The 11,929-nt window shown below is 42.1% G+C and overlaps 1 protein-coding gene across 1 annotated transcript in view; it reads right to left on the reverse strand.

Annotated features, from left to right (window-relative positions):
- Nucleotides 1–11,438, reverse strand: part of npepps (aminopeptidase puromycin sensitive) — a 32,586-nt gene extending 21,148 nt beyond the window's left edge. Inside the window, exons 1-9 of the mRNA XM_078273590.1 lie at nt 11,087–11,438; nt 7,841–7,925; nt 7,610–7,687; nt 7,349–7,470; nt 5,113–5,220; nt 3,382–3,582; nt 2,742–2,838; nt 2,618–2,651; nt 59–173 (exon numbers count right to left, since the gene is read on the reverse strand). Coding sequence (XP_078129716.1) covers nt 59–173; nt 2,618–2,651; nt 2,742–2,838; nt 3,382–3,582; nt 5,113–5,220; nt 7,349–7,470; nt 7,610–7,687; nt 7,841–7,925; nt 11,087–11,374 — 1,128 coding nt within the window. The 5' untranslated portion in view covers nt 11,375–11,438. The remainder of the gene's footprint in view (nt 1–58; nt 174–2,617; nt 2,652–2,741; nt 2,839–3,381; nt 3,583–5,112; nt 5,221–7,348; nt 7,471–7,609; nt 7,688–7,840; nt 7,926–11,086) is intronic.
- Nucleotides 11,439–11,929: the final 491 nt, after the last annotated feature.

The following is an 11,929-nucleotide window of genomic DNA, read 5'->3' on the forward strand; positions in this document are numbered from 1 at the left end:
AAGTTACAGTATATTCTCAGTAACAAATAGCTGATGGAAGATTATTACGGCTGTTTACCATGGTGACCAAGTTTCCGAACCACTGGTGGGCGAGTTCGTGTCCAACCACCAGCGCCACCCACTGCCTGGAGGACGAGCAGGAGTTCTTGGGGTCGATTAGCAGTGCCGTCTCCCTGAGAAACACAACAGAGAGTCAAAGTTAACACGGCTGAAGGTCGACACTTCCTCTGAACACCAGCGGGTTTCTCTCCATCAACTATCAAAGGTCCACATCAGCTGCTGGGCTGTTTATTAGGAAAACCTGCGTGCAGCAGACTGTAGACGATAGACGAATGGAGCCTGCTGCCATTTGCTTATCACATGCTATCTGAATGCCTAACAGGTGGCAGCACGTCCAACGGACCGCGAAGCAATTAAAAAGCCATCAGCGCTTTTAAAAGAGACAAATGCAACAAGAAAGAAAGGGGGGAAAAAAAACTTGCTGTTCTCTGTGAAATGTCAACAAGCGAAAAAAACATTTCCAAGAACCCCAAGGAAACATTTTCAAATTGCTTGTTGTGTCCGACCAACAGTCGCAAACCAAAAGATCTTCGGTTTACAGCGATACATTTATCATAATTGTTGCCTATTAACTTTCTACTAATCTTTAGCTCTACTAAGGTTAACAAGGCATAGTCAAATAGGCACTCAAGTAGTGTGCTGTGACTCAGGAGGTAGAGCGGGCGTCTATGTGAAGGTCGGTGGTTCGATCCCGGGCGCCTGCACTCTACATTTCGTAGTGTCCTTGGGAAAGACACTAGGGGCCCTATCTTGCACCCGGCGCGGCGCAAAGCCCGACGCAAGTGTCTTTGCTAGTTTAAGACCGACCCAGTTGTCAATTTCCCGTCCAGCGCCCGCGTCGTTTAAATGGCAAATGCACCTGCGCCCGTCTTTGCGCCCATGGGCGTGCTGGTCTTACAGGGAGGTGTGTTCAGGTGCATTCTGGGCGTGCTGCTCTTACAGGGAGGTGTGTTCAGGTGCATTCTGCTCTTACAGGGAGGTGTGTTCAGGTGCATTCTGGGCGTGCTGGTCTTACAGGGAGGTGTGTTCAGGTGCATTCTTGGCAGGGCTCCAGACTAACTTTTTGCCTTGATTGCACTGGTGCGCCTAACTTTTTTATTTAGGTGCACCAGCACAAAATGTAGGTGCACCCAAATTTTTCCTCGTGTCGCCGTTAACGCTGAATGGCGATATACAGCTCTGTATTTTTTTACCAAGTGGGCTAAATGTTTTAACTCTTATTAAAACAGATTGTGATTAAAATAAAATGCAAAGACAGGGTTTCCTTTACCAGTTTGAACATATACAGCTGCAACACATTCAGAAAGTTATCTGAAATAAATAGCCTAGGATATATTATATATATACATATATATATATATATATATATATATATATATATATATATATATATATATATATATATATATATATATATATATATATATATATATATATATATATACACACACACACAAAGCTCCTTCACTTGTTTTCAACAACAATAACAGACTGATTAAAAGAGAGAGAGGACGCCCGGATAGCTCAGTTGGTGTATATATAGAGGTTAGACTCCGACCTGCGGCCCTCTCCTGCATGTCATTCCCCCCTCTCTCTCCCCTTGCTGCGCGGAGAGTAAGAGGAGAGATCCAAACACAGGCACGGCTTTACAGAAGGAATGGGTCATGTAACGCAACATTAAACCATATCGATGTAAACAGCATTGCTTCCTCCGTGGAGAGGCAGCGGATGCGAGGACGTTAGGTGCACCGGTGCGACGTAGGAAAAATCTTAGTCGCACCCTTCCAAATTTTGTATGTACAAAAATGGTCGCACTCTAGAGCCCTGCTTGGCGTACTGCTATCTTGAGGCAGCGGGAAGTGATCACGCCATTGACCAACAAAAACCTGGTCTAAAGTCAATGACGCAGCATTTCATTGTTATTTTAACAGAGCAGTAAAATGCGGCTAGGCTGGTTCACAGCGTGCGTGTGTGTACTATGCCTACAACTCATTTTACCTTGCACAGGTATGATATTGAGAAGCCAAATACGCGCAGCAGCACACACACATGCAGAAGATTACAGATAAAAATATTACAAATGTGAAATAGTATTATTGTATATATCTATATATTTTATACTACGTTATTATGGTTACTGGCGCTTTCACATCACACACGAGCAGATCAGTTTCTTCTCCTGAAAATATCTCCTTCCTGCTCAGCAGATCCGCCATCATAACAGCAATGCGCCAAGGTCCAAACGCGCCTGGCTTTTAAAGGGAATGGGAGATGACTCTCCGATTGGTTTATTGCATGTTATGCCCAAAACACACCTATGAATTAATGAAGACACTAAGTACAACCCTTTTGAACCACGCGGCCTGCGCACAAACCCTTCTTTCCGCCGTTAAACAAAAGTGGATTCGTACACGCTCTAAACACACCCGCGCCAGGCACATCACACTGTGCACTTAGATCGCTAAAACAGGGCCCTAAACCTCTGTGCCACCGGTGCGTAAATGTCTGACGGTACCTTTTATGTGTGGTATGTGTTCAAAGAGCAGCTACAGCTTACCTGTAAGTAACAAGGCCCCAGTTTTCCATGGCACCTGCATGAGGGGAAGAAAGGTGCGTTTCACTATCAACATTCTCAGTGGAAATGGGTCAAATTCCTGAATGTTAAACTGTCAACTACTCACCGGCAGCAAAATCAGCAATAGCTATGAGATCGATTTTAGGCAATGGATAAGGAACATTGAAGTAGTCTTTGTAGAAAGGTAAGGTCTTAGTCGCAACCTGCGAAAAAAAGACAGTGTATATGTATGTAACAAAACTCAGAAAGTATTTAAAAAAGTCTGCTATAAATACATCAAGGAGACGATAAGGATTATGCAGATTCAAATACTGAGGATGGACTCTACTACGGCTGTCCGGAACACTACTTTTTGTGCTTTGCAGCTTCAGGTACCAATCAAAAGAGAAACTATGCGAAAAGCAAATATTCAAAGAGTACTTGAAGCTTTGGTGATGGCTCATCGGTCTCAACTTTATTATAGTATTGACGGAAAAACTAAAAACAATTATTCGAATCCCAAAACTGAAAATCTAATATTTACTCAACAAACGTATATCAGAATAGTCGAATACTGGATCCAGCCCTAGAATCTACCAAAAGCCGGTGAATATGTCCATTTTCTGTGCATTTGTCTACATTTCCAGTCAAGGTTATAGTTTGTATAAGTCATAGTGGAAACATGAAGAGAATCACCTGCTGTGACTCAACCGTGGTTTGCTCTCTGGAAAGTATTTCAAAAAAAGGTGTTATGTCAACATTCTCACCTCCAGTGCAAATTTCCCTTGTTCTGCCTTCCCGACAGGCGTGTAGACGCGTACCGTTATACCGTCTGACGACTGGCTCTCCACAAAGTCATATTCACCGATGACAAAAGCTACAAGGTACGTGGACATGATGGGCGTGGTGGCAAACTTCACTTCCACAAGGTTTTCATCCTCCGGATATGGCTTTCGATCAATGACATTCTGTGAAGAGGAATAACCAAAGTAAAACGGCACGGAAACAGATTACTGACAAACAAAATCAATACGGAAACATTGTGCTAAAATTAGACGTTTTGTAGCAGGTCATTATTTAGGAGCAAGCGCTTCCGAATCCCTCATTTTTTCGCTTTTGAACAAAGAGTGATGTTGTAAAATGCAAAAAGACAAAGCCTAAGCCCCCACAGACGCTTTCAAAAGGTTGTCAAGACGGAAAAAAAGACTGACTTAAAGCTTAATGCGTAGCTTTTTGATATTAATGAACGTTAACGTTACATTCGAGCCGTTGCCAAATGAGTTGCTCCAAAGCTAATTAAGACTATCAGCTCCACACAGCTCTCTCTGGATGTCTCAGTATGACTATGTTCAGAAGATTGTGGCGTCCGGTGACTTTAACGCGCAGAAACTCGAGTAGATAATGACCTCTTCTGAAGAGTCCATCATGTTCTTCTCTAGCAAGACTCATGCTTTCATTCCCATATTGGAAAGTTGTCTGCAACAGTGGAATCGCTTGAAAAGTCATTTGGTGCAAGGTCGGCATCAGTAGTAGCTAGGGCCGCACGATATGAGGAAAATATCTCATTGCGATTATTTTGACTGATATTGCGATGCGATTGCTGATATTGGAGGGAATTGTACATTTTTGTGAGGATCTGTACGAAACGACGATGTTTTCTTTAGTCTGTGCAGCGATACTTCATTCAGAATGGTGTGACCCATATTCTGCCTGTAACAAATATGGCGTCTCTCCCTGCGATTTGGATATTGCACTAGTCCATATTGCGATTTCGATAAAATTGAGATTAATTGTGCAGCCCTGGCAGTAGCGTATACATCTTTCACCGTCTGTACCAACGTGTACCTCATGTTACCACAAAAGTATCCGCCGAACAGCATCTGTACACAGTCGAGCTCAGTGCAGTATTGTTTTGCACTGGACTTTAAAAAAAAGGTCACAGTGGACTCGCTGAGAAAATAAATTTCCGCAGGTATGTGGACACAAAAGGTCGAGAGCTGGACTGGCATAAATCTGTGCGGGGCTTAGTCCTGCTGGCCGGAATAATCACATTTCCTTCACTTCAGTAAGTCATCAGAAATACCCAAATTTAGTTTCATCGTCACCACCCAAATAAACTGCTTTAGCCTGGAGGTGTGTTGTTAGAAATAATCTAAGCCAGATGAGGTTTTCTGATGCAATTCGGCTGCAATGCCTTCAGTTAGAAAAGTCGGTATGACAAACACAAGAAATGTTTTAAAGGAGAATTTGTCTTACAATGACAAAAAATAAAAAAAACTCATCGCACATGTACAGTAGTTGCATTTCACATGCCGTTAAACAACATTAGCCAGAGGTAAAAAACATGCAGTGACTGTCTGCCCTCTGTTATGTAAGCTACGAAGAGAAAGGAGGGGAAAACACACACAAACACAAAAGAAACTTGGCAGCAGAGGGTGACTCGGGCAGTTTGAGGTCCGGAGTTTCTCAGATGGAGAAGCAGAACATATGACACATACCATATTTGACAAGGTTACTCGGTCCTTGGGAACTATCAGAGAGATGTCAAAGGTGGCTTTTATAGCTGGCTCATCCCAACAGGGGAAAGCTCTGCGAGCGTCCGTGGCCTGGAGGAAATGGGGAGGGAGGGGTGGGGGGGGGGGGAGAGAGAGAGAGAGAGACAAACTGAGTGAGATTGCAGTTCATACCGGGCAACAAAATGCATCTTAAACCTGTCTCCGCCTGCAGTGATCATACCTAACTTTTGAATCACATTTGATTATCTGTGAGACAATTTTGCAATCCCTGTACACCTTTCTACCACAAATATCTATTATCTATATCCGTTATATTTTAACTTCTGCAATATTTATGTCTTAGAGCCTCATTTTGTACTTGCATGTTTGTCCTTTTTATACATATTTCATTCATCAGCAGCTTTGCTCATCTGGCACTAAACCATAAAGTGTTCATTTCTTACTGTCAAAACAGTTATACTGTACACATTTGTTTATTTAGGTTACCGTTTTTTTTACATTTCTGGTTTATTTCCTTTTTATATGTTTATGTATGCACCATCCACCAAGGCAAATTCATTGTAATTGTTACTTACTTGGCAATGAATCCTTTTCTGTTACTGATTAATGAGAAATTGTTTGAGGGAGCCTGAGATCTAAGATTGCTTCTCCGACTGCTTCTCCCTAAGTGTTGTGCAGAGGACAATAAATAACGTGAAACATGACGAAAATTCTATGAGCGAATAAAACAAATAGAGGGAGTCAGAGAGGGAAAGTTACCAACTCATTTATAGACTGCTGTTGTGTTTTATGCATAGTAGAAAGACCTATGTTTTGGTCCTCCTGTGTTGTTAGGGACACAGGGAAACGGCTTTCACATGATATCATGCCAGCCAAAAGGCTTCTGGTATTTTCACTTATATTTGTCCTGTCATTTTGCTGTGTGAGCGGCACCAGACTCCTTCCCTTTGTTGCAGGAGCAGGCAGCACTACAGTCGAGCATTTTTTTCTGCGCCACGTTAAAAAAAAAAAAAAAAAAAAAACCTGTCAGCTGTTTTTGAAAGCAGATATACTGAAAGCATCACGTTTCTCTATGGCATTTGTAGCATGTCCTTTACATTGAAAGCCAAAGACAACAACAAAAAATGATTGCTGGGCACCTTGAAAAGTTACCATTACACACTCCCTCACCACAGGTGTCAACCTACTGGTGTTGCTGGTGACCGGTCACTGCAAGTGCTTCAAGATAAGATTATTAATCCCACGCTGGGGATAGTCCCCTGTAACAGCAGCTCAAAAGAAACATTCACACACATCAGAATAACAAAAATAGACATAGGAAAGACATACAAAAAGTATTACAAGAAATAGAAAAAAAATAGAATACTGTAAGAGTTATAATAGTAGTATGTGCACTATAAACACCCTTATATAAACAGACCGTATATATATATAGTTGAGTAAGGTGCGGATGAATAGAAATGACATATTGCACAGTAGGAGGTGACACGGAGTAATAAAAAAATATATATATGCATAGTGCAGAATATTGTCAAGTGAACTCAGTCTCGTGCAGCGGGCGAGAGGTGTTCTAGCTTCTACCTGTGTTCATTTCACATTGTCCAAGTTTGTTCCGAAACACATAATGTGAGCAAGCAACTACACTGATCTTGTGGTGAGGAACTTTCTCAGACTGCTGGTCACCGGTGCTCAGGGCCTAGTAAAACAAACCGTTGCTAAAAAAGGAACTAGACGCTGCATTTCCTTAGGTAACTTTTACTGTTGACGGCTTCCCGCTGTTTTAGCACAATCTGTTCACAGCCTATACTAACTCTGTTTTCTGTCCGTCTCTCGCTCATGTCGTAACTTGGTATCAAGGCGTACATGCATGTGACACTCGGTCATCACTTTATCTTTCAGTGTGCCCACACTGTGGTAGAAAACACAGCAGTTGGCTCTCCTGCAGGTTCTGATGAAAGCCACTAAGTCAGAGTCAAGACTGAACTGACCTGGTTTTGGCTCAACTATCCCAAAAACACATGTCAACACAGTAGCATTAAAACATCAAAACATGCTCATAAAAATATTGCCTCATCTTTGGGACAATTCTGGAAAACCAACACGAGGCACATGACCAACATGCCCTCCTATGTCGCAACACAGGCAAGTAGTGGGTTAAGCAACACACTCAACCTTCACCAGAAGAAAACATCCCGTTTCCCTGAGGCCGTCAGCTTACCTCAAACTGTGTGACAGCAGCGTAGCGGATCTCTCCAGCAGTGGATGTATATTTACTCCTATAGAATCCCTTCATTTTGTCATTCAGCTCCCCGACAAAGTCTATCTTCAACGAGCCAGAGCCTGGGGAGGCGTGCACAGAGAGAGAGTTAGAGTGTTAGTTTGGCCACAGCCAAAAATCTTATTTTTCAACAGCATTAATGACAGAAAGTATATCGTTTTAAAAGCAGGGACAGCAGAGCCGAGTGGAGTTCCTTCTTACCTTTCTGTAAAGAGCTAGGAAATGACAGGGTGACTTTCTCATCCTCATTTTGATAGTTGAATCCTGTGGCATTGATTTCTAAAAATGTATAAAGAGAGGAAGAAAAAGACATGAGACCACGAGCATGCAACGTGTGTAAAATGTAAGACCCACAATCTCCATTTTTATCAAAGGGAATGTCATTAACCAAGAGTAAAAAAGGGGAAAAAGCTGACAAAGTGTGACCCTCACCTTCTCCTCCCTGTGGTACAAAGGAAGCTGTGATGATGTCGATGTCAGCACAGTTCATCACAATCTGATTAGTGGCTTGTGTAACCTGTAAACATTGACATGAAACAGCATAATTGATCATTTGATAATCTCAGTGGTACCTTCATTTCAAACCCCAATCTGTTAGGGAAAGAGGAATTTTAAGTAAAGTTAGTATGTGAAGAAGCCAGAGTTTTGTTTGCAATTCTGGTGGATTTATCCAGACTGAACGTCAGATAACTGAGACACAACTGAACCTACTCACTGTGAGCTAAACCTACAAAGGCTGAAGGGCAAAACCGGTCACAGATAAAGAACTGGTTGGGGGTATGAAGAGGGAAAGAAAGTGATAAAAACAAAGAATAGAAGACTGACTGTGGGGCTTCTGACTTGCGATGTGAAAACAGTGGATGTAAGTGCCCAAGTTTTCGAGCGAGAGAAACAGCGGCACACTTGGATGCCATGCAGTTTTCAGAAAGGGCAGTCACAGTGACATTCACGGCTTGCAGCACTGCTGGTAGGACGCTGCTGTTGTTTGAGACACTTGGGAGGCGGACGTAGTGGCAGAGAGGCAGTAATTATCAAACATGCCAGGCAGAGTGCCACATTGCTTGAGTTTCTTCCGGTCTACTGCGTTTTTACCCAGGCTTTGTACAAACCGCAGGTAAAGAGGTTATTACTAAACCAAACAGTCAGTGGTAGAGAATTTTCAATTCTTAGCAAACACGGGATTTGAAACTTTCAGGGAGGACTCAACTTTGCGATCTGCGGAAATGAGGATTTGCATTCACCACCGGCAAACATTTAAATGATTAACCCAAGGACAGAATGTTTGAATATATTCAAAACTTGATTGAATGTTTTATTAACACTGTTTAAATATGTCTGAATATGTCCTGCTTTAATAGCTTTTATTTAGCACATCTCCCATATTCATTCCTTGGGCTACGTGTCATTTCAATACAGGTGCTGGAGTTTTGGTACTGATAAAACAATACTTTCTCATTACATTACATTAAATTAAATGTCATTTAGCTGATGAGCAATTAGTGGTTAAAGGTGCTGTAGGCAGGATTGTGAAGATCCAGGACTTAGCCAAAGAATTAACATCGACAACTTCTCAGTCCCTCCCCCCTTTCCGCTAAAGGACAAAACGGTCTCCTAAGCCCCTCCCCCCACAAGGGAGAATGAATGCGTGTGCATGAGCAGTGACTGACGCGCAGTTAGACACCCCTCCTGGCCCTGATTGGTGCATCTGAACAGTTAGACACCCCTCCTGGCCCTGATTGGTGCATCTGAACAGGGAGCGGTGGACTTCGAACCCGGATCTCCCACACCAAAGGCATGCGTCGTATCCACTGCGCGATCACCACCCAGTGCCTTCGTTTGCTGTGGCATTTAACAAAATAAGCCAAACTTCTCGAAAGGCATCCAGTGCCAACTTTTCAATGGTTTAGTGCTGAAATAATTAAATCAATCAACAGAAAAATAATAAAATTAAAATAAATTAGGACTTCTTTAAGGGAAAATGGCCAGTTTTCAAATGTGAGGATTTACTCATCATCTTTGTTTTATGTAATTTGTAAACTAACTGTACATCTTGGGTTTTGGACCTTTGGTCAGGCAAGACATTATTTTAATTTATTTTTCCAGCTGTCTGCTTTTTGTTTCAAATGTCACTCATGTTCTTTGGAGTTAGTGTTATCTTGTCATTTTTAATGTACTGCCATTTCTTCAATCTGTTCTTGAGAGTGAATCAGTTAATATCACATTAGTGAAATGTGTCACATACACAAAGAAAAACTAATATTTGCAAATATACACATTTAGACAACATATATCCATGTGGTCTGTCTTGATAGCGCTAAACATGTGCGTTGAGTTAGTGTTTCCAACCGGGTATAGGTGTTAGGACAGCTGAAAGGTGTCTGTGCTCGCACAATGGAGCATTTTACATACTGTAAGCACAAATGCTCTCACTGAAACTAGAAGGGCACTCAGGGAGGAGAGCACAGACCTCTGCCAAGGCCAATCCGCGCCAAACTGTAATGGGTTCTTCCCTGGTAGGCTACACACTACACCCTTTCACCAAGTTTCATTACAAATCGGGCCAGTAGGTTTTCCAAACGACAACATTTCCTTCCTTCCTTGGCGAAGGTAATAAATGCAAAGTGAGCTGGTGGTTTTATGTATTAGTTACATAGTAGCTCCCATCTACACACAAGTTAGCAACAAGCCACAGGGAATACAACAGGTTTGACTAACGTTAACATTAAAGTCAACTGAAAGCTAACAAGCTCCCTCTTTATTATCAATATCAGATCACTCAAACAAAGATTGATTTTAATTGGAGAATCGATTATTTTAACCCAGCCCTACTCAATAACCTTTGGTTTTTTTGGCTGGTGAGTGAAGCAAAGCTAGCAGCAACTTGCATATTTTAACCAGCATTTGGCTGGTGAGTGGTGCTAATTCCCAACCCAATATTTACATAATAAATACTTTTACTTAAGTAATTTTTTGGACTTTAACTTGTAGTGGAGTATTTTCCGTGTGGTATTAACACATTTACTGAAGTAAAGGATCTGAATGCTTCTTCTACCACTGTGAGGTAACGGGGTGGGAGGGGGTAACATGATGTTGCCATAATTTAGCAAACATTGGTGAGCGTTTGCTAGCCGCTAGTTAACAACTTCAGTAATCTATAACAGATCTAATTGATCGTGACTTATAGTAATGTATTGGCGTAACAAGGGTGGGACGCTGCTGGCATACCACGAACCGCTCTTGAAACACATTAAGCGCATTGCCAAGCGCCTGTTAGCAGGCTAATGTCCACGGTATGAAGGCTAAGCTAACATGAGAGTGCAAGTCTGCTGCCGTCCACGGGACTGTTGTGCTAGCTAGCTTCAATTAGCTTCTGGCTAGTCACAGAAATAGCCAGACGTTATATTTAACATATGTGGGTCTCCCTCGTCCAGTGTGAGCCCGTCAAGAAACAGTTAGCTAGGCTAGCAACTGCCAGCTAACGTTAACATTAGCTGCCAACACCGTCAGCTAGTTAGGTTACTACTGATGGGCTGGTGGCTAACAAATTAGTTAGCTAACGTTACCTAGCTAACGTTACTGGTAACGTTAACGTTAGCTGGTGAGATTACATAACAAGATCCCCGCCATGCACAAACAAATCCTCGCATGCATGTAGCCAACCGCTCGGGTTTAACATACCTCCACCACAGCCTCCAGCTTGCCTTCAAAAGTGAAGTCGATCAGGTCGGGCTTCAGACACAAGCCATAGTTGACGGGGTAAACGTCAGTTGGTAACCGTACGAAGGGCCTCCTCTCGGGCATGGTTACTGTATTTTGTCTGGCTGCGCTAACGAAGACGGTGTTGTGTGGGACTCTAGTTATCGCTCTGAGTTTTATTAGTACAGAACTCGACAGTGATGGTGGACAGCAGGTGGTGAGTCTGTGTACGAATGACAGCGAAAGCCTGCGGCCCAGGAGCAGCAACATCAACTAGAACCCTCCCTGCACTGCCAGCTACACTCCTCTTTCCCCGTAGAAAGCCCAAACAACTCAAGTTAAGCAGCGTCGACCTACAGACACGCAACGTCATCACGTCGTGTCAGCGTACGTGCTGAATGTGTGTGTGTGAGTGGTGTACATGGCTCCGCAATCAATAAAAAGACCATAAAAAGAGAGTTTTCCCATCTAATTTTTCCACTGTATTTATACAAGGATGTTCTGGATATATTTAGACCACTTTCTAAAAAAGAAACTTACAAATAAATATGTTTAAAGTTAGCAAAGAATAGCCCCATCTTATCTAATGTTAAAAACAAAAAAAACATTAAGACCTTCAAGTTATTTAATGTAAAACTGACTCATGGAATCATTTAACATATATGCCTAAATTGTCCTAAAATTGCACAATGTGCATAGATCAATTCATCTAATTGGTTTAGGTAACATAATAACTGTACAATATCGTTTTATTAACCGTCAAAAAAAAAAAAAGCAGGAAAACAAGTTTTATTTTGAAAGCGGGAAAACGGAAATGCTAGTTTT

The sequence above is a fragment of the Sander vitreus genome, chromosome 2 (assembly GCF_031162955.1).
Source record: "Sander vitreus isolate 19-12246 chromosome 2, sanVit1, whole genome shotgun sequence".
Classification (NCBI taxonomy): Eukaryota; Metazoa; Chordata; class Actinopteri; order Perciformes; family Percidae; genus Sander; species Sander vitreus.